The sequence below is a fragment of the Ruditapes philippinarum genome, unplaced genomic scaffold (assembly GCF_026571515.1).
Source record: "Ruditapes philippinarum isolate M1 unplaced genomic scaffold, ASM2657151v2 ctg6213_1_1_1_1, whole genome shotgun sequence".
Classification (NCBI taxonomy): Eukaryota; Metazoa; Mollusca; class Bivalvia; order Venerida; family Veneridae; genus Ruditapes; species Ruditapes philippinarum.
The window spans coordinates 58371-81760 of NW_026858105.1; the positions used below are offsets into that span (position 1 = coordinate 58371).

Genomic DNA, 23390 nt, shown 5'->3' on the forward strand with positions numbered 1-23390 from the left:
ATGTTGCTAAAAAAGCTTTTTTTTCGATGCACACCCGCATAAATAACTTTTCTATCTTGAGAAAATATTAGAAATGATAGTTTAACGGTCTCAATTCCGACTAAAAAGACGCAAAGAAAAGAAGGAATTTGATAAAAGTTGAACCGTGAATTTTCTGTAAAAATGTTTTAGCCCACTTTCGTGTATTTGCCCATCGCGGCAGCATTTATTATATAGTTCTGCTACAACGGCAGCAATTTTTTTGCTTCGACCGGACAAGATTGAGCGTCCTGTTTAACTTCAAGAAAGACTTCACGGGGAAGATTTTTTGGTTTTGCGTGCCCTAATGGATAAAAGTCTAAAATTTGAAAAACGGGAAAATTTCCTCCCATTTTTTAAAATTTTGAGATATTTTGAACAGAAAAAACCCCCTTTTTAGGGTTTTTTTTCCAAGGTTTATTTTTTTAACCTGCTAAAAAATAGTTTTTAAAAAAGGAAAAAAGGAGAAAAAAAATTACCTTACAGTTTTCTCCTTAAGGGCCCAATAGTTTTTGGAAAATAAATATGGGCCGAATTTGTGAAATTAAAAATTAAACCCAACCCAAAATTTAAAACCCTCCCTGTCGATGGGAAATTTTTCAGTTCTGCCATACGGGCATGATCTGCATCACTGCCCCCCGGTAATAGGGTGTCCCTTTTTTGCTATTTTTTCTCCCTTTTCCCCTAAAAATTTAGTATGCCAGATTAAAAAAGTCCAAAGACTTTTAAAAAAAGGAAGGGAAAAATTCGATGAGAAAAAATGATGAAGATAAACACAACTGAAACTCCCAATTTAGCATAGTGTGTTTAATATATTTTTTTTGAAGACCCCGTGTTGGTATATAATAATCTGCACGCTGCAACAATTTGTATTTTAATAGAGTTTTTTTGGTTTTGGAGTGATATATGTGGAATAATATAACCTGTCAAGATTTATACCCTTCATCACTTACAAATGACGTCACCATAAATACAAATGACGTTTTTCTTTTGACTAAGATGTAAACAAGAGAAGAGAGTCTGTTGACTCATTTTTTTGGAATTAATCATCAGGCTACACGGTTCAGATTTGTATTCAATACTGATGAGAAATTACGTAATGGATTACTCGTAAATTTTTGGTAATTATTTACAATCAATTTGAACAGTTAAAAGGTGCTTGTAAAATCGAAATTTTTTACCATTTCGTGAAAATAAAACCGTACGCGCTTGTCAAGGGCATGTTGTTTGAAGGGGGGGTCCAGGGGGAAAATTTTGTGGGGGTTATTCCCGTTTCCCCCGGAAATTTATAATTTTTTTTTTCGGGTAAAATATACCCAATTTAAAAGGGGAAAAAAACTGGAAGGGGTAAAAAATATTTTTTAATAAGAATAAACGGGTATAATTGTTTTAAATTTTGCTAATTTTTTAAAAAAAATGAAAAGGGTTTTTTTCTCGTAAAAATTCAATGAAACTTTAAATTGAAAAAAAAAGTTTCAACCAAAAATTTGTTTAAAAGTTAAGTTGCAACCAAATGTCCTTGAAAAAAGATTTTTTTGTGTATTGCTTTTAAAATATTCAAAATTCCCGGAAAATAAACAGTTTGAAAGCATTTACAAAAACCATTTTTGTTATTTTTAAAATGCGTTCAAAATTTTCAATATTTTAAAAATTAGGAGAAAAAGGGCCAAAAACAGTCTATTTTAAATTTAAAAATATTCCCATGATATTTTTATATTTTTCAAAAACCCTTCGTAAAAAATTTGGGGATTCGAAGAAAGCTGTTATTATAAAATTTTAAAAATTTTTATAAATTTGTTTAAATAAGTCATATAAAAGTGAAATTTTGGGAATTTAAATTAAAGTTTTAAATTTGGGGAAGCTTGTTTCAAAGTTTTTAAAATATAAAAATTAAACCGCTTAACACTTAGAAATAAAAATGAAAAAAAAGGAAAAAATCAAAGAAAACAAAATTGTTTAAAAGATAAAGACAATACAAAATAAAAGGGTTTTTTGATTTTGGGCAAATAAATTAAAAATTTAGTTTTCTGAAAAATTTTTTTTAAAAAATTTTAACTGAAAATTTTGTAAAATAAATACGGGAAAATAAATTCCACAAAATTTTTAAAGACTGAAGGGAAAAAATTTTTTTACTAAGTTTTTGTGTACCAAATGTTTTGGGCCCCTGTTTAGTTTTGATAAAAAAAACAAAAAAAACAATAAAAATGTCTATTAATATATTTTTAAATTACAAAAAAAAAGGTCTTAATTTTTAACTAAAAATGAAAGTGGGCCCCTTTAAATTCCCCTTTTTTAGTAGGGGGGAAAAATGAAAGTAGATCTTACATAAGATCTATGGTTTTGGAAAATTAAAGTGGGGGCCCCGGGGTTAACACATTTACCAAATTTGGTTTTAATTTTATGAAATTTATGTAAAAAATAAGCTCTGAAATAAAAAATTTTCCCCAAACCCAAAATTTGGGCAAAAGAAATCGATCGCCGGGTGAATAAAAAATAATGATATAATATCTTGAACCCAAAATATCCCGTTGCTTGGGAATATGACGGGGTTTCCCCCCTTTCCAAATAATTTTGAACTTGGGCCCAAAAAGAACCCAGATAATTTTGGGGCGGGCGCTGTCTTTTTCCCCAAATCCAACCCCGAAATGCATTTTAAAGCACGGAAGCTTCCCATTTTTGAAGTTTTTTGGGAAACGAAAATAGAAAGTTTAAAGAACGGTCTCATTAATGAAAGAGAATGGGTTTTTTAAAGCAAGGGGTTAAATTATCATCTTTTAATTTGACAGAAGTCTAAAAATTCCATTTTAATTTTTTTTTTAAAAGTTGAAAAATTTTTGAAAAACGGCCAAAATTGGGAAAACGGGGTCCATGGTAAAATTGTAAAATGTTTTTAAATTTCCCTGGGGGGTAACAAGGGTTTTCCCGGGGGAAGATTGTATTTGCCAAGGGTTTTAATTTTCAATTGGGTTTTTTGTTATTTTATGAAATTTTGGGAATAACTCTTTTTTTCCCCAAAATAATTTTCCCGCATTAAAAAAAGAAAGTTTAAAGGAAAATTTTGATTTAAATTTTAGAAAAATTAAAAAGTTTATGATGTGATGTAGATTATACTGGCCAAATTTTAATCCCTTTAATTGTCAAATTTGATATTTTTTAAATTTGGAAATTTTTTTTAAAAACTGTGAAAATTTAAGGTTTAAAGAACCCTTTTTTTTTTTTAACCCCGCCCAAAGATTTCCCCAATAAAGAAAATAAAAAAGTTTTAAAAAAAATTTTAAAGGGAAAAACTTAATGAAATTTTAATTATCTATACCAAAGGAATTAAAAAAGAAGAATTTTAAATTTATATTACCCTAAAATTTTTAGGGTTTTTTTATCTTTTAAAAAAATTGAGGAAAGGTTTTTTGTATGGGAAGAAAATTAAAAAACCCAAAAAAAACCCTTTAAAAATCTGAAAAAAAACTTAAAAAAAAACTATAAAAAAGGAATTTTTAGACGCCCCAGTAAAATTTCCCAAATTTTGGGACAAAATTTGACGGGGGTTTTATAAAAAACCGCCCAAACGGGGAAATTTTTGTGACCCTTATTAAGATGTTGAATAGCATAACAATTTTAAAAACAGATGGGGGGAAAGTTGGGGAAAGATGTCGCAAGGGACCAAAAATTGATACCCCCTTAAAAATTTTTCCCTGTTTCAGTTCCCCTTGAAAGGCACCCCCAAATGTGTTAAATTGAAAATTCCAAAGAATTTTCCCGGGCCCTTTTTATGTAAAAATTGTGGATGTTTTAATTTTAAAAAAATTCAACTTATTATGTTTTGTGATCAAAAATTTTGTTTTAAAAGGGGAAAGGGAAAACTTGAACTTTCCGAGGCCCCTCTTTGGAAATCCTGGGTAATTTTTTTTTTGATTTTTGCGGTTTAGGCCCTTTTTTTGGGGGGGTTTTTTTTTGGGGGGTGGGGTTCAAAGAATGTGGTAAATTTTTTTTTTGTTTTTTTTAAATTTTTCTTTGCTTTTCCGAACCCTTTTATTTATAATCAAATTATTGTTTGTTTAGGTTCGGTAACTGTATACAATTGATAACAAGATGAAAAAGGAAAGGGGGGGTTAATGGGCGCAAAAAAACCCCCGAAAGGAACCCTGAAAAATTGGGAAGGAGCCCCGGAATTCCCCCAAAATTTTAAAAGGGAAAAGGGCCCCCAAAAGGGGGAAACAGGTCAGGCTTTAAAAACTAAAAAGTAAAATGAGGAAAGGAAAACAAAAAAAAATAAAAGAAAGATTAAAAGGGACCCACTAATTTAAGTTTAAGAGCCAAAAGGGGAAGGGGGTTTGGAAAATTGGGAGGGGGGGGGAAAAAAAATAAAAAAAGGGGGAAAGGGGAAAATATCTTACCAAAAGACGAAAAAACAACAAGGGACAACAACAACAAAGTGGGTCAACCCATCAAAAAGTAATGAAACAGGAACCACCTAAGTTAAGGGCAACAGGAGAAAAGGGGATTAGGAAATTCGGGGAGGGGGCCGAAAATAAAGAAATAAAACTAGGGGCAAAGGGAAGATACTTACCATAGACAATCAAAACAACAAGGGACACAAACAAAAGTGTCACCAAAAACAGTCATGAAACAACCAAGACTAATACACCTTAATCATTTATAAGTCTCTTAATCTGTTCATTTTGAAATTCTGAATCTTTTTTTTTGTTTTCCTTGAGACTTTTTTTGAATATCCTCTACTTTAAAATTTTATTTCAATTAAAAATATGTGACCCTTCCTTTATACCGTTACACAGCATATGGCTGGATCACAATAAAAGTTCCTTTTTAGTAAAATTTAAAAAAGTTGTTGAAAACCAAATTTAAAATTTAAACAATGGGGGTTTAAAAATTTGGGTTTTTTATTTTCGGCAAAAACGGGGGAAAAAAAGTCTTTTAAAAAATTATTTGTACAAAATGAATTAAATTTTAAAATGATTTAAATAGTTTTCCCTTTTAAAATTTCTTTTTTCGTTTCCCTTTAATTTTCCTATAATATGCTGTTAATAAGTCAGTATTTACCCAGAGTGACTTTGGCGTCATTAGCAGTAAAAAGAAAAGGGAAACCATATTTAAAAATGTTAGTACAAAAGTAAAAGAATTTTAAAAATTTTAAAAAAATTAAACAAGTACTTTTACGGAAACTTTTTTTGCCCAACCCTTGCCCCCTTTAAAATTTTTTCCCCCCATATTTTTTTTTAAATTTAAACTTCCCTGCGTTAACCCCAAATTACCCCTATCCACTGGTGCTACTACCGCCCTTTTACAAAAAGATTTTTTTCGATGATATAAAAAAATCCGGAAAATAAAAAGTAGACCGTAAAATTTGAAAAAAAATCGCATGTATGCGTTTTTAAAAAAAGGTTTCAATCAATATTTTTTCCCAGGAAAAGTTTATTAAAATTTAAAAATTCTATTGATTTTAGAGGTTTTAATTTTAAATTACTTTTCCCGGTTTTAAAAGTAAAAAAACCCGTCCAAAAATATCGGAAAAGTGTTACCCGGGAGATTTTTCCCTCGTAAAAGACGTTTAAAATTAAAGGGGGTAACGGTTTGACAGTAAGGGAAAAAAAAATCCCGTTAAAAAAGGGTAAAAAGGTTTTACGCCAAATTTAATTTTGGCTACCCCAAATAAGAATGTTTTTTCCCCCAAAAAGTAGGGAATTTATTTTCTTGTATTGATGGAAAAATTTTTTTTTTTCCTGTTTTTAAAACGAAAATTTTTATCATACTGCTAAAATTTAAAAAAGTAAAAAAATATGAATATTGTTGTCCAATAGTTAAAGTGGGGGGTTTTTTCCAAGTTTAAAAGGGGGAAAAACTCCTAAAAAAAAATTTTTTTAAATTAAAAGTTTTAAATCTGTTTTTCAAAAATTTCAAAATTTAATTTTGAAAATATGATAATACATCAAATTTAAATTTAAAAAAAAAATTTGGGGTCCCCGGGGAGCTTTACGATGTTTAAAAAGTTAAAAGGTTTAAAAGGATTAATTAGTCCCAATGCTTTTGTTTTTTAAAAGAAATATAAACTCTTTAAATTTTTTTTAGTAAAAATTTTAAAATATAACCCGATTTTTTAGATAAGAGCCCCTTTTAATTGGGGAAATTAAAGATGCAAATTCCCCGAGGGAAAAATTTTCTAAAAATTTAAAATTAAAATACGACAAAATTTTTGGCAAATTTTTGGGTTTTTAAAATTTCGTTAAATACGGGCTACAAAACTTTTTAAAAAATCTTTTACATGAGTAAAGATTTCCCAAAAGTCATTATTTTATGTTTTTTTAATAGGTTTTTTCAAAAAAAGATTTAACTAAAATTTTATAAAATTTAAATGAAAATTCCCTTTAAAACCATTTATGTTTTAAAATTTTTAAAATATTTTGAAAAATAAAATTTTCTTCATTTTTTTAATAATTTTATCTTAAAATTTGTGTAATAGTTTTTAAAAGGATTAAAAAAAGGTTTTTAAACCCTTTTCATATTTTTTAAAAATTTTTTTAAAAACTTAAATTTCTTATTTAAAAATAGTTTAAAAATAAAAAAATTATAGGGTTAAATTGGGGATTTTTTTTTTGGAAAACTGTTTTGGGGGGGCGCGGGTTTAGCAAAAGGGCCCCTCATTGAAACCCCCCGGCCTTTTTGGGTACGAAAAATTAAGTTTTTTTTAAATAGTGTGTAAATTTTCTGTGAATTTTTTTGATTTGAAATTCCCCCAAAAACTGTTTTTTTATTTTTAGGGAAAAAGGGGTTTTTTGGTTTTAATTTAATTATTCAGGTCACCTTGAGATAGAAAATGCTTCTTCTTGTTTAAAATCGGATTTTTTTGTATTGAAAAAATTTTGGGGCTAAAGTATTAAAGGGAAAAAACCCAAATTGAAAAAAGGAAATTTTTTGAAAAAATAAAATTTTTTTGCAAATAAATGTACTTAAACTGTTATCTCTATATCTACAAATTTAAAACTATGCTGAAATGGATTAACCGATTATACATTTTTCGTCAAAGGACTCATTGTTCAAAACACAGTCTCTATCATTGGAATAGTGTAGTACTTTTTAGTAAATCAATAATGTTAGAAGGAAACCATTGTTAAAAAAGGTAAAATATATTTTATCATATTTCTCGAGGGCTTTGCAAGTTGCAACTAATTGTACTGCGCGACGAGATATTGTGATATTTTCGTGTCTGGGCAATATCTCGCCTCTAAAGCGAGATTCTGCCCCAGAACGAAAATATCTCAGAAACAAGCTTTGGCCTGTCAATATATTTTGACTAGATTAAATAGACACTGTTTCTTCTATTTCTCTAATATGTATGTTTAAATTGTCACTTTGCTAAATTCATCAAATAATTATACTCGTCATTGTTCATAAAATATGTAAGCATATATGAATACAGTGTAACTTCTGAAAACCGAACACCTCTGTGACTAGCGAAAAAGCTCGGAATTTTGGAAATATCCGGAATTCAGAAGTTCTGAATTATCTGAAAAAGTAAAATTGTTTAAGTTAGACATAATGAAAAATAATTTACAAAGCGGCAAAATTATAGAACTTTTAAAAAGTTTATTATTTTTTATAAATTTTATTATCACCTACAACTGAGTTTGTTGATACAATAAATGTTAATTATCACAATTTATATTATATTTAAGTATATAACATATATCTACTATTAACCTAAAATCTTTTTTTTTTTCATCAAATTTATCTTCTCAATTTTTATTGTGACTTTCACACTTATAAGCTCCACAGGTTTTGAGTGTAAAGATACATGGTTACTGACATTTTGAAGGTTTTACAATCACAAGTATAACATTCCGTTACACCTTTATAATTTCCGGATTTTGGAAGTAAAATTTGAATTGATATAACCCAAATTTTACCAGACAATCATTCGGAACCCTGTCAGAAAAAATGTCCGGATTTCTGAAGTTCGGATTTTAGATTCTGAATTCGGAAGTTACACTGCATCTTGTTTTTGCTAAAATATGATTATCCTTTCTTTTGCAAATTTCCATATCTGTGATATTTTCTCGTCATTTAACTATTATATATATATGTATATTTTACCGATTTGTCTAATTGTTAATATTCACAGTATTAACTGTTTCACAATGTTGTAAAGCTGATTTTAAATTTTTAATCATTTCACTATTTGTAGCTGCAAACGGAATTTCAAAATTTTCTGTCTCATGCTTTATCAGTTGTAAATATCATTTTATTATTAAATATATCTACCATTGTTTTCCACTAAAATTATATCTAACATACCATGACCTTATATAGTAATCAATGTCTCTTTTTTCTTACACGTAATTCATTTGGCTATTTTTAGAAATGTTTATTCAAATAGTGTACCATGTGATATATTTAACTGTAAAACTTTCATAGCTGTTTCTATCTATAATGAAAATTGTTTACTAGCTTATGAGTTCCGCTTCGGTACTACTACAACGAAGCGAAATGTAGTAGAGCGTCAGTTAGGATATAATTTTAGTGCGAAAGGTAAAATCTATTTTATTTACTCTCGGGTAACTCTTTAGCGGAAACTCGGCAGAGCCTCGTTACCGCTGTAAACAGTTACCCTCGAGCTAGATATTCCGGTCTGTACCGGCAGCCGGTGTAAGAGTCTTATAAAATTAGTCCTTGTGTAACCTTGTTTAACTCATTAGATTATAGTTCATTTAATTTCAATCTAATGTATAAAATACTTATGTATAAAACCGGACAGATATTGAAACAGGTTAACGTTATAGCATAGTTAAATACAAATTTAAACCCAGATTGGTCAAAATGTATACTTTGTCGAGAAATTTAGTCTGAAATAGGTTTAAATCATTTTAGCAGTAAAATTCTCACAGTTTTTTCTATTTACAGTAAAAAAAGCAAAATGTAGCTGAGAAAATCAGATCGGGTATGATTTTAATGAGATTGGTAGACAGAAATTATCTTTAGAAACGGTACAAACTAGGTTTATTGTAATTCTAGAAGCCTTGTTTAGCTTATTAAATTATTATGTACTATCGAATTCACTGTTGTACTATCGAATTCACTGTTACGTATAAAATACTTATGTTACACAATCTGTCAGATATGGAAATAGTTTAACGTTATAGCATAATGAAATACTAATATATTAAGATTGGAAGTGTAATGTATTGAGATTGGAAGTGTAATATATTGAGATTAGAAGTACAATTTGTCGAAATATTAGGCCTGAAATAGCTAGTGATAAAATTAATCCCCTTTATACATATCACTTGATTTATTTTCCTCATGATTAAATATAGCATGTTTCATCAATTAATTGTAATCGTCTGATACGTGAAATAAGAATGAATGTATTGAATGAATGAATAATTACAATAATGAATGAACGAATTAATTGATTAATTAATTCATTCATTTAAATATGTTTTAGCTATTCAATTTTAAAACTGTAATAAAACCGTTTTTACCATAGACAATATCCGTGTTCTGCTATTTATTCTATAAAAATACTTGAAAACAATACATGTAATTAAACTGTTTAGAAATATAAGCGTTGATTTATACTGATACTTTTGCGTAAGCATATACTTCTTTTACTTTTGTCAACATCATTCAATTAATATTTATCAAATTTTATGTAACTTTTTCAAAAACTGAACTTAACAAGATGTACACACAAAATAATATTATTTTTCTATAAAAATAAAGAAACAAATAATGCTGTTTGAATAAATTAATAATGGCTTGTTCCCTTTACAGATGGCAGACAAATATTATAGACTGGTTTGCTTCGTGGTTGATATTTGCGCTGACGTGTTAAGGAAATATTTTGTCAAACTTGCAAAAACTGATGCTGGGAACACTTATACATCAGTTTTGGCATATTTAATTCAAAGACAAGGGGATGTGAAACTGTTATTGCAGCAGAAAAAGATCAGGCAAGATCAATATAATTTAATGTATCCTAGTAACGGCAACGCTGATGAAAACCAATGGGATATAACATTAATTGTGACATATATTGTTGTATTATTTCCAATACATGAAACACGTGCTGTATCTGTGATACGAGATATTCGGAATGAGTTGCAGCATCACCCAAATACAAAAAATATTTCTGATGATGAGTTCGACAATTATTGGGAAGGCTTGGAAAATGCCAGCATGCATATCGTTAACACATGTACTGTTAATCCAAAAGATAAAGCTGCATTTCAAGATAAAATCAGTAAAGCAAAATGTAACAATCTTCCAAATATTGGAGATTGTCTACGAAGTTGGTACGAGGAAAGAATTAAGCAGATGGAATCAACAATTAATGAGATGGGATCAACAATTAAGCAGATGGAATCAACAACAAAAGAAACAAACTGCATTCTCCGAAAAGTGACTGTCAAAAAGCCGGGACCTTCAGGTTGTCTCTTTAGAAGATATTTTAACCAATGCCTTATTATTCCGATTCATTCATTAACACAAACTCATGAGTTAATTAAAACGACCTATCCAAAAATGTCTTTATTATTAGTTTGTAAATAAATAGATATATGTGATATTTATAAAATCTTTATTGGAACAAATAAAATCGGCATGACATACTTTGTATAAACGTATATCAGTATATCACTTTTTTCATCGCTATGTATGATTAGTTTAAAATATGTTCTTTTCTTTTTTAGGTTCAGAACATATAATTTATGTACTTATAATTGTATGCTAGACAAATAAACCAATGTGTTAAATTTCAGGGGACAAAAATAAAAGATTTAAAGTTGTTGATGGTATACTGGCAAAACTTCAAAGTAAGTTTTTTGAAAAAGAGCATTATTTTCTGGAGTTATCAGATAAAAAATACGTTATAAATGTTAACGTGTGAATACATTATTTACAAAATTCTTTTAAACAAAAATCAATTAATGCATTTGACAAAAGTTATTTTCCATGTTATAAGTTCAGAGAAATTCGATTTCATGACTGCAATGCTTGTTTTTACAAAGACATTTTTTTCTATTTAAGAGGAATTCGAGTTATCGATGAAGGACTTTCCGGACGATTTCAATGCTCCAAATGAAGTTTCAGGTATTCGAGCTATACTAAGAGATTGTCATCACGTGGTTGTAACCGGATGCAACAATAGCCGTTACTTTGAGACCGCTCTTGCAGCAATAAAGGGGATGGATTATAATTACAAACGAAGCGTAGCAATGGACACGTCGTCTGATTGGCGGCACATTGACCCTGAAGATGTAGATTTGGTTTTATGTAGAGATCCATTTGGAGGAATTTCTTACAATGAAAGCAAAGCTAAAGCCATGGATGATATATTTAAAAGCATGCTGCATTCAACAAAGAGAGATAATGGCGATAAAGCCTTAGACATTGTCATAGTAACAGACTTGAAGATATTGGAAGAGTGCAAAATGCATCATGACCATGAAATCTTAGAAGAAGTGGTGAAGGTGTTTACTAAGACAAGTTCAGCACAGCCGGCTGATCTTACAATAGGTATATTATTTGTTATGCAATTATTGCATAAAATGTAATATTCATGTACTTTTAAATAATTCCTGCCAATATTTTAAGTGAGAAATTGTCATATAATTTCTCTAATGTTTTATTTTCACAAACAAGAACCATTTATCATTGCAGGTTGTGGAGATCAAAATCTATACGTACAACAGTCCTTGGTGTCAGTATACAGAAATTTAGAAGGTAAGTTGCTTTGTTGTTTACTTAGACCGTTTTGTATGGAACGGGTCTTATTATTGGTTCGCTGTTGTTGCATGGGAGCGAGATTGGTGTACAGTTAAATATATCTTCTAACATGCATGGTGAGATTTAGGTATAATAATATACAAATATTCACCACGATATGACTTAGTTCACGCGCATAAAATAGATCTTTAGGTCAAAAATTAGTGTCACATTTAGAGGTCATATGTAGCAAAACTTCTTGAAGGTTTTAGGAATAATATTGCGCAAATGTTCATATTATTATGATTAGTATTACGCGCAAAATGTAGGTCCCGTAAGTTGACGTCAAAGGTCTTATAAAAAATATAAAAATGTGCGTATGCACTACAGTGTAGCTTTAAAGAGCTCTGATCTCAAATGTTCAAAAAATGAGACTTGGTATTGCCAACATTATCTAGGTCACAATATGCAAAGTCAAGGTTACCAAGATGATAAAATGTACAGAGTTTACAAAGAGGATATAGATCCTGATCATGAAAGATCAGATTTTGATATTACTTGCAAAATGGATTTTGGCGAATGAAGCATGTCTCTGGGTCAAGGTCACAATTTGTCAGAAAGAAAATGTGTGTAAACAGAATTTATAGACTTGAGCTAAGGGATTACAATTATCACATATGTTCACAATAGTGATACTGAAAATGACAAGCATAATTCAAGTCAATGTCTCCAGAGATGATTGAATGTAAACAAAATTTGGAGTCTTTATCATACAAGAAGGGATCTTATATTTCTAGAACTGGACATGAAGTTGGACTCATAGTCAAATGTCACACTTAAGGGTCACAGGTAAAACCCCTTGTCCAAAATAAAAGTAAGGTATATAAATGTCCGTAAATTTTAGGTCTCTGTAGCCTAGTTCAAAATCAAAGGCGGAAATTCAGGATAAATGTAAGTTTGAGTATTGACCATTTTTAGCTCGACTATTCGCAGAATAATCGAGCTAATGCAGTCACCCATTTGTCGGCGTCGGCGTCGGCGTCGGCGTCCCTGTGGTTAAGTTTTTGTATGTAAGCTGGTATCTCTATAACTACTGAAGGGAATGGATTGAAACTTCACACACTTGTTCTCTGTGATTATCTAAGATGATTGGCACAAGTCCCATAACTCTGATTTGCTTTTTTTCATAATTATGCCCCCTTTTTCGACTTAGAAATTCTTGGTTAAGTTTTTGTATGTAAGCTGGTATCTCCTTAACTACTGAAGGGAATGGATTGAAACTTCACACACTTGTTCTCTGTGATTATCTAAGATGATTGGCACAAGTCCCATAACTCTGATTTGCTTTTTTTCATAATTATGCCCCTTTTTCGACTTAGAAATTCTTGGTTAAGTTTTTTGTATGTAAGCTGGTATCTCCTTAACTACTGAAGGGAATGGATTGAAACTTCACACACTTGTTCTCTGTGATTATCTAAGATGATTGGCACAAGTCCCATAACTCTGATTTGCTTTTTTTCATAATTATGCCCCTTTTTCAACTTAGAAATTCTTGGTTAAGTTTTTGTATGTAAGCTGGTATCTCCTTAACTACTGAAGGGAATGGATTGAAACTTCACACACTTGTTCTCTGTGATTATCTAAGATGATTAGCACAAGTCCATAACTCTGATTTGCTTTTTTACATAATTGTGCCCCTTTTTTCGACTTAGAAATTCTTGGTTAAGTTTTTGCGTGTAAGCTGGTATCTCCATAACTACTGAAGGGAATGGATTGAAACTTCACACACTTGTTCTCTGTGATTATCTAAGATAATTGGCACAAGTCTCATAACTCTGATTTGCTTTTTTACATAATTATGCCCCTTTTTCGACTTAGAAATTCTTGGTTAAGTTTTTGCGTGTAAGCTGGTATCTCCATAACTACTGAAGGGAATTGAATGAAACTTCACACACTTGTTCTCTGTGATTATCTAAGATAATTGGCACAAGTCCCATAACTCTAATTTGCTTTTTAAGATAATTATGCCCCTTTTTCGACTTAGAAATTCTTGGTTAAGTTTTTGCGTGTAAGCTGGTATCTCCATTACTACTAGAGGGAATGGATTGAAACTTCACACACTTGGTCTCTGTGATTATCTAAGATGATTGGTACAAGTCCCATTACTCTGATTTGCTTTTTTGCATAATTATGCCCCTTTTTCGACTCATGAATTCTTGGTTAAGTTTTTGCATGTAAGCTTATATCTCCATAACTACTGAAGGGAATGTATTGAAACTTGAAGAGTTTGTACCTTTTCGGACAATTTTATGTATTCATATAGGTAAGCATTATTATACTCAATGAAACACCCTTGTGACAAATTTTCGAATAGTCGAGCGTTACTGTCCTCCGACAGTTCTTGTTCTTCTTGAATTAAGGTATTTCATAAAACTGTTCCCCATGATGAAACTAAAGCATTTAAACGGTGTATTTTGGAACAATAGTACGCTTGCTATTTTTTATATTTTAAGTGATGACGAAGAATTTTTTGAGCGAATATCAGGTATTCAGCCTTCAAGTGGATGCGAATGTTTTCAAGATAGCGAAAGAGAAGTTCAAGACAGGTAAAGCAGTAGTATTAACAGGGCCTAAGAAATGTGGTAAAACTTCTGTAGCTGTTAAGTTGGCATCTGCTTATGAATCATCCCAATGTTTACTTCTCAAGAAACCTAACGATGTCAATTACATTGACCTTACAAACATCTGCTTAGTTATCATTGACGAGTTTGCTGGAAAATATCGTTACGAAAAAAATGATGTGTACAAATGGTACAACATGTTTGATCACCTGTACAGAGCAGTTATGGCAGGGAATTTTAACATGGTAATAACGTGTGAAAAGGGTAAACTAGAAAAATGTATCAACGAAATCGGACGGCATGCCATTCTTGACCACGTGGTGGATGTACCTTTACAAACAATTGTCGTTAAATCAGAAGTTACTGAACGTAAGTTGAGCCTATCATGTAGTGTTAACATAACTTCGTTTTGAAGCTTTCAATAAGTATTTTATCATATGACTTTCACTTTCACTGTTTAATGTGACTAAATGATCGGTTTTGTCATTTAAGGTTAAGACTAAAACATTTACAGATTTAAATTATTGACGGTTGTGTCGATGCCATTATATTCTGACAAGTGACATGTTTCTAGTATAGTTTATGGTGATTTAATATTCTTTAAACAATCTTCTGTGGGATACAAAATGATGTTGAATTGTTTGTACTGACAGTAGTAATATTTAAGATTACATGCATTTCTCTTTTTCTGTTAAACACAGGGCTAGAATATGGACATGTGTCTGGACAGTTAGTCACTACAGATCATTCTATAGGCACCATATCAAATATCACACAGTCTAAGAACTACACACCACAATTGACAGTGGTACCGTCACAATTGCCAAACTTGCTGTCAAGTCATAACACGATGATTCCGGTTTCAACAGGGAATACTTCACTTCGAGATACAACACAAACAGAAGGTTTGTCTAAAATGAATTGTATGTGTTGCATGCCATTACATTTTGACCAGTGCGAGGTTTCTAGTAATTAATTTTTTTCTTAAACAATCTTCACTTGAGTATACAATGACATCTCTCTTTTTTCTTTTAAACACAGGACTTGAATATAGCCATGTGTTTGGACAGTTACTCGATACAAATCCTTCTTTAGACACCATATCAAATACCGCACAGTCTAAGAACTACACAACACCATTGTCAGTGATACCGTCACAAGAGCCAATCTTGCGTCTGATTTCTACAGAAAACACGTCACTTCAAGGTAGATCACAAAGGGAAGGTTTGTCTCAACTTAATTATCATTTATATTAATAAAATTAACATTCAAAACAGTAATTATAATAATGAGCTACTATCAATCCTCGCGGAAGGCAACGGAACAGAAACAGCTGTATATAGCTTTAGCGCAGTTAGTCTGGTTGCTTATACTTTCATCTGTTCGTTTTAAAGTACATCATTGTTTTAATTTCAAACATAACACAACAGCTCATTTAGTTATAAAACTAAAACTCCAGATCTTACTGGGTACAAGTGCAGTGCATTGGAAATGTTTTGCTTCATTCCATAATACCTAAAGTATCCCCAATCTTTTTTAATTTAATTTTTGTTTGGACGGTACTTTTTACTCTGATTGTTAAACCTAATAAGTACATATAAGTTATTATGGAGTGATGCATTAAATAAGAAGTAAAGCAGATCTTCACGTCATAACGTATTCGCTATTGTCCTTGGTTTTAATACTCATCTCTTTATTTCTTCATTTTGTTCAAAATGTAACATTTAAATCAATTGCATTATCAAACTAAAACAAAACAGTGCACAGATGTCATTGTGAGATACAGATTTTCAGTTTTTCATCTAGCTGTATAAGTAGTTTTGAGTTATTTAATCAAATATAATCAAACTCTGATTCTGCATTTTTAGCTAAGGCCCTTTATAGGTTATCAAAAGAAATACTATGTATTAATGATAATATATGTGCATGATTTAAACTTATCTTGGAATACGTTTGTATGTCTTTAAGGAAATATTCACATCAATATTCAGTGAAGAACGCACGTATCTTTATGAATTACTACAATTTTACACGTAGATAATAATAGATATAACCCTTTATTAAAAAAATATTGTCCTCCTTTGTTATATTGATTTATTTGTTTTTTTTACATAAATGCATACTAGTGATGAATTGATGACTTTAAAATGCAGTTATAAACCACAAAGTTAATATTTAAGTTAAATTCATCCTTGTCTACTTGAATTCAATCAATCACTTTCAATTCACCATATTCACTTGTCGATTCAGACCATTACTATCATTAAGGAAGACATAGAATTACCCTTATTTATTACCCTCAAAATATATGTACATGAACATTTCATTTCAGGAATACAAAATTCGATGCAGTTGAAAAGAGGATTACAAAGGTACAATATGAAAACATTCTTTGTCAGCCCCTGTTTAGCTATTTAATACAAAATACCTGTATTATACCTGTACCTATATTTCTCACTAGCCAGATAGAATAATCCGTAAATGTTACTAAAAATAGCGGAGTCTCATATGTTTGGATGCTGATTTCTGCCATTTCGTGTTTTTGCCCCGAAATTGGAAAGGCGAAGACACGAAAATATACCTATTTGGCGTTATTACGACTTTCCTCTTTATTGATATAAAATCGATTTTCTTGAAATATTTTGGCTTATCTGGAAGCGTTCAGTTTTAATGAATATATATATTTCCGAGTATAAAACACTATCATGTTAAAGACAGTCAATAGTTGTTACCTTTCTGATATCATTTTATCTAAAATTCATGTAATGAAATACATCATTATCAGAAAATATCTTGGCTCTCCCTAAAAAAAAAACAATCAATTTTCATATATAGAGGATACCGAATGAGTGTAAGTGAGTACTAAATTTATTGAATGAGTTGAATAAAAGTATACTATGCCAGTCTGTGGCGAGCATGACATTATTTTATTGCACGAACCCGATCAACTTCACTAATATATTGTTCTATTTATAACGTACCACCATAAAAGACAGTTAAAATGCAAAATGATCATTTTTCATCGACGCGCCTATAGTAGACAACGCTAACATTTACACTATTATTTATAAAGATCTTTGACATTTATGGCCCTATATAAACGAATGTTTGTATATGTATAACCCGTGCCGCTGGGCATACGTTTAATATACGGCCATATAACATGTCAAAATATTTATAACAAATTTATAATACAGCAAACTTTCTTATTTAGAGAAAAAAAGTGAGATTTCTTCATAAATTGACAGCAGTCGTGTATATTATTAGTTATAAAGGTCGTTGACAGGTTATATGGCCCTATATAAACGGCTGTTTGTAAATATAACTCGAGCCGTTAGGGCCTGGTTAGGCGATGGTTAAATTGCAAACAGCCGTTTATATACGGTCATATAACCTGTCAACGATCTTTATAACGAATTTATAATACAGCAAGCATCATTTATTAGAGACAAATGTAAGATTTCTTCATGAATCGACAGCAGCCGTGTATATAAAATTTATTTATATAAACGTCACGATTATCCAATGAAAAGTGACGTTACAAACGTGCAGTATTATAAAAATCTTTATAATACTGCACGTTTGTAACGTCATTTTTCATTGGATAATCGTGACGTTTATATAGTTTTATATACACGGCTGCTGTCGATTCATGAGGAAATCTTAATTTTTTCTCTAAAAATGATGCTTGCTGTATTATAAATTCGTTATAAAGATTGTTGACAGGTTATATGGCCGTATATAAACGGCTGTTTGCAATATAACCCTCGCCTAACGGCTCGGGTTATATTTACAAATAGCCGTTTATATAGGGCCATATAACCTGTCAACGATCTTTATAACTAATAATATAAACGTCACGATGCAATGAAAAACGACATTACAAACTTGCAGTATCATAATATGTTTGTATACCGCAAAGGACTTCACGTAAAAATATATACACGGCCGTGCAATACCTTTTTTAGTGAGTCGTCAAAAGCGGCACGTGTTTGTGATAAAATGCAATATCTGCTACACAATTTCCGAAAATTTTACCGAAATACCATGGCAAAATAAACACTACACGGGGCTTGGCAGATTTACGACGCCAAGAACAACGTTGCATAAGTGATCTTACAGCTTAACACAACTTCCCCGTGCGCCGACACAAAATGTTTGCACTGATGTACCCATGTAGAGAAAACATGCTGCTACCATTTTTATGATAAAATGGATAGTGCGACAAAGATTTTTTTATTTAATTTCATGACATCACAGCGATGACGTAGTGGCTAGTCGTACGGATCCGTACAGTTAGCAAAAAGATCTGGTTGTGCGTGAGTCACTCTATATTTGCTAGTCGTTCGTCATTATTTTAGAATAATAAATGAAAGATAATTATTAAGTCAGTAGCTTGTATGCTTATTTTTTTCAGAAATAAACATGTTGCTTTTTTTTAAATTATTTCAACGAATGGTATAAAAATACATATGTTCATGAATAAATATTTTCATGATAGGCCACAATATGAAAAATAAATCGGTAAAAAAAACTTGAATTTTGAGTTTATCATAAACATTTTTTTGACAATGCAATTTGAAAAACTTAAATGGATTTAATGCTGTAATAACACTTTGATTTGACGTTACTGGCATTATGTATACACACATAGCATTAAAGCGCACAAACGTTAGCGTTATATAGGCTCTTCAACGATAAATGACTCTTTATTAGTAAACCGTTCTTATTTTAGTTATGTGATAAAAAAGAATATTATATTTGTGTAGATTCAACGCTAAATTTATTGAACTCGTTGAATAAATAGAGGACATTTGTTTGCTTTGCATGTAAGATTGAAATATAATTTCACTGAGTGAACACCAGATGCAAAATATAAAAAGCTGGTGTTCACGAATGAGATATATTTCAATCTTATATGCAAAGCAAATGAATTTTCTTTTTATTTTTCATGCTTTTTATGTGATTTTAATATTTATAACTGATTTTGCCGCGTAACTTCGCGCATTCCCCTTTGTGACGTCATCACATCATGACGTCACATCATCAGATTTGAAACATAGGTCTGTTAGATTTCTCTAATTTTGTTACATTTTTAATATGATGTATGATGTATGATTTCTTAAAGAAGCAAAATTTATGCATGACGGCATTTATTTCTGCCTGTCATTCCAATTAGTTATGATTTTCTTTTCATATAGGGCTAAGTCCAGCTCGGTGAAAATTATATTTTTATAAATTTCACTAGTGGTTTATCAGAATATAATCATCTGATATATTACAATAAAACACTGGATAGCATGAAATAAAACAATATTAATAATATCTGTCATATTTTGCGGTTCGGATCGGAATATCCGTCCCGAGGTGACCCGCTCACTGGGCGGTAACGAGGCTTGCCGAGTTACCGCCCGTGGGCGGGTGACCGAGGGACGGATATTCCGATCCGAACCGCAAACATATGTCAGATATTTTTTCTTGCATATTCTACCATATTCCATTATATTTTAAATTCTTTATCTTTGATTTCAATGGAAATTTATATCATTACAACCGTAACTACTTTCTTACAACAACGTATGAATTACAACTTCATTCATAACGGTAAAATGACGTCATACTAAGCGTGCTATTGTACAGCACGCGACTCATCTGGAACCCCCCATGCCAGATGAAATTTCCGGCATGGGTAAAACTCACGGAAACGCCAGTCTGATATGCAAGAAAATACTAGCCAGAAAAAAATAGGATTAAATCAACACTCATTCAATATCCTCTATGCGATTAATCAAAATTAATAATTTATCTTAAAACATAGAGTCTCAAGAGCATTCATTTGCTTATTGTGCATTATCGCATAAATTTGGCAATTATAACTTAATGCATTAATTTTCAGACTTCTTACCTGATTTCATAATAAATAGCTTAAAAATCTACCAGCAATTTAAAGCTCTCTGACGTCAAATACAGAAGTTACTTTGTATTTTTATAACCCCTCATATATCAACAGGTTCTGTAAATAGATGTGTTATTTCTTCAATACTCGGATACGCATCTTACACCAGTTGTTTACAAATACTCAAATATAATTTTATCACACACCCGTGCCGATTTTGCGACTCCGTAAATATGGTATTGCACGGCCGTGCATATATTTTGACGTGACGTCATAAGCGTTATTCAAACATAGTGTAAAGACGCGCTAAATGTTAGCGTTATACTATAGGCGCGTCAATGAAAAATGACTCTTATTTTACCTAAAACGGTCTTTATTTTGGGTATGTGATAAATAGAATATTAAATTCGTGTAACTTCATTACTGAATTTATTGCACTCGTTGAATAAAATAATATTATGCTCGCCAGAGGCTCGCATAATATAATTTTATTCAACTCGTGCAATAAATTCAGTATTGAACTTACACTCATTCAATATCCTCTATATATTTCATGAAAGTAAATATTATATTGTGTATATTGCTGGTGTTCCGATGGGACATTTCAATAAATGAATTGAACTAGCTAATTGCTATGCATTGACTGGAGACAAAGATTAAATTAAACGATTTTTCCTATTTATTTATTAATTTTTTTATCTTTTTTGTCCTTATAAAGACATTAGTTTTATTTATTATTTAGTGCAGTTTTATCAATAAATCATGAAATGTTTGCTCTTTCTATCACTTTCATCTAAAGTATCTTTAATAAAGCTGCAATATTGAATTAAAACATTTCTTGCTAAAACATGTTTTTTAATAAAAAAAAATGGTCAATATTTGATTATATTACTTTACACATTTGATTTTATATTTCAATACCCCGGACAAAAATTATATCGCTTTAAAAATCTATGAATATATGCCCTATTTCAGTGATTTACTGACCGAGACAATTGATTTGAGTGTAAAGAGATCGAGGTCAATGTCGTCAGATGTATGGTCAGTCGAAGAGAAAAGTGAAATTAACATCAAGATCAATGGTGATAGTGGCGATTGTTGGATTCATGGAAGTTGTATACTACCTTCAGGAGAAATTCTGCTTACAGATTACAAAAATAAAAAGTTGAAGAAACATGATAACATGTATAAAGTAATCAGTGTGTGTGATCTTCCTGGTTTTCCACAAGATGTTTGCTATGTTGGTGATAATAAAGCTGTTGTATCACAGTTGAGGAAACTTCATTTTGTTGATACTAAATATAGTATGATACTGATTAGATCCATTGATACAGATCATAATTGTCATGGTCTGGCATGTCATGGTGATCAGATGTATGTTAGAGACATTTTTGGTTCTGTATATAGTTATAGTACAGATGGCATAAAGCATCAGATGATTTATTCATTTAGAACTGTATTTCTATATATGAATATTACTGTAAGTAATGATGGAAGTAAGTTATACCTACCAGATCAAAATAAGCTTGTTACCATTGACAACAATGGAAACCGTTTGTTTACATTAAACAATCTAGACATTGATATCCCATGTGGAGTTTGTGTAGATGATCAAGGTTATGTTTATGTAAATGGTAGGAATGGGAATATTTTACAAATAAGTGAAGATGGTAGAACTACTCTTCAAGTCATAACAAACGTATCTGGCTTGACAGATAAATGTACTTATACATTAACATATGATTGGAAAAATAAAGCTCTAATAGAAGCAGGGTTGTCAAACACAATTATAGTCTTAAAACTAAAGAATCAATGGAAAACTCAAGCAAGATGAATAAATAGGATACCGTGATCATGTCGTGGACAATTAAATAAAGTAAAGATTTCTTAATATATAATACACTTTATCACACACCCGTGCCGATTTTGCGACTCCGTAAATATGGTATTGCACGGCCGTGCATATATTTTGACGTGACGTCATTAGCGTTATACATACATAGTGTAAAGACGCGCTAAATGTTAGCGTTCTACTGTAGGCGCGTTAACGGAAATGACTCTTATTTCACTTTTAAACGGTCTTTATTTTGAGTATGTGATAAATAGAATATTAAATTCGTGTAAGTTCATTACTGAATTTATTGCACTCGTTGAATAAAATATATATTATGCTCGCCAGAGGCTCGCATAATATAATTTTATTCAACTCGTGCAATAAATTCAGTATTGAACTTACACTCATTCAATATCCTCTATTTATTTTCATTGGCATAATGTATAGTTTGAATTATTCCTCACAGTCACTAGATGGCGGAACAAAAATGATTTTCTGTTTTCACTTCATAGTGTAGATAAAGCAAGATATATGTTTATAAACTTTGACTTTGATACTCTAACATAAGAATTAAATTATTAACTAGTAATAAGACACCTTCTATTCCTTCCTTTTACAAGTCGAAAGTATAAATCTTAATGATTATTTTAGTATGATTTTGAGAGAAAAAACCCAAATCGTAGGGATATTCTTTATGATATTTTATTCAAAAATAATGTTATCAACATGTCAAATAATACAGTATAACACAAGTAAATAAATGCGTACAATAACAACAATATCATACAATAATAACAATAAAGTTTGTGCTATTATATATAATTATGCAGTATTTTAATCAGGAATTTTACATAGTGCCTTCAAGATCCTTTACACATATGGAAAATATGTTCTTTATGTTCTCTACATATCGCATGTAAATATATTGAATTCTGCTTCACATATTCAATTTCTATTCATATTTTTATTCATATGTCATTAGAACATATTATTTCATTATACTTTGAACAAGTTTGTGTTTGTTGGATCAAGTAAATAAAATCAGCATACATCTAATAAATTTTTCCTTTTTTATTACTGTCCAGTCTTATAAGGGTTTATTTATATGAAGTGATTGATTATTTGATTACATATAAGTAAGCCAAAAACAGTTGGTCGCACGAGTTTCCTTTAAAGGAACTCCACTAAGGTCTAACAGCTTTTAAAATCTGAAAAAGATCAATCTGGTCACTTAAAAGTAAAAAATGAAAAAAGATCAACTTAAAGTTAAAGGTCAATATGTAGAATGTTTGTCAGCCCGAAATTG

General features: G+C 30.7%; 1 protein-coding gene across 2 annotated transcripts; it reads left to right on the plus strand.

The window, feature by feature from the left end:
* Nucleotides 1-9035: 9035 nt before the first annotated feature.
* On the plus strand, nucleotides 9036-22152 carry LOC132752119 (uncharacterized). 2 transcript variants are annotated; one of them, XM_060742401.1, is made up of 9 exons: nucleotides 9036-10456; nucleotides 10788-10841; nucleotides 11056-11544; nucleotides 11689-11751; nucleotides 14247-14723; nucleotides 15056-15259; nucleotides 15396-15560; nucleotides 16687-16726; nucleotides 21226-22152. In XM_060742401.1, exons 1-9 carry the CDS (start codon nucleotides 9802-9804, stop codon nucleotides 22082-22084), a joined length of 3006 nt encoding a protein of 1001 aa, XP_060598384.1. In that variant the 5' UTR covers nucleotides 9036-9801; the 3' UTR covers nucleotides 22085-22152. The 2 variants fall into 2 exon arrangements, with proteins under 2 accessions (XP_060598384.1, XP_060598383.1); XM_060742400.1 differs by having other exon boundaries at nucleotides 9074-10456; nucleotides 15396-15578.
* The last annotated feature ends 1238 nt before the right edge of the window (nucleotides 22153-23390 follow it).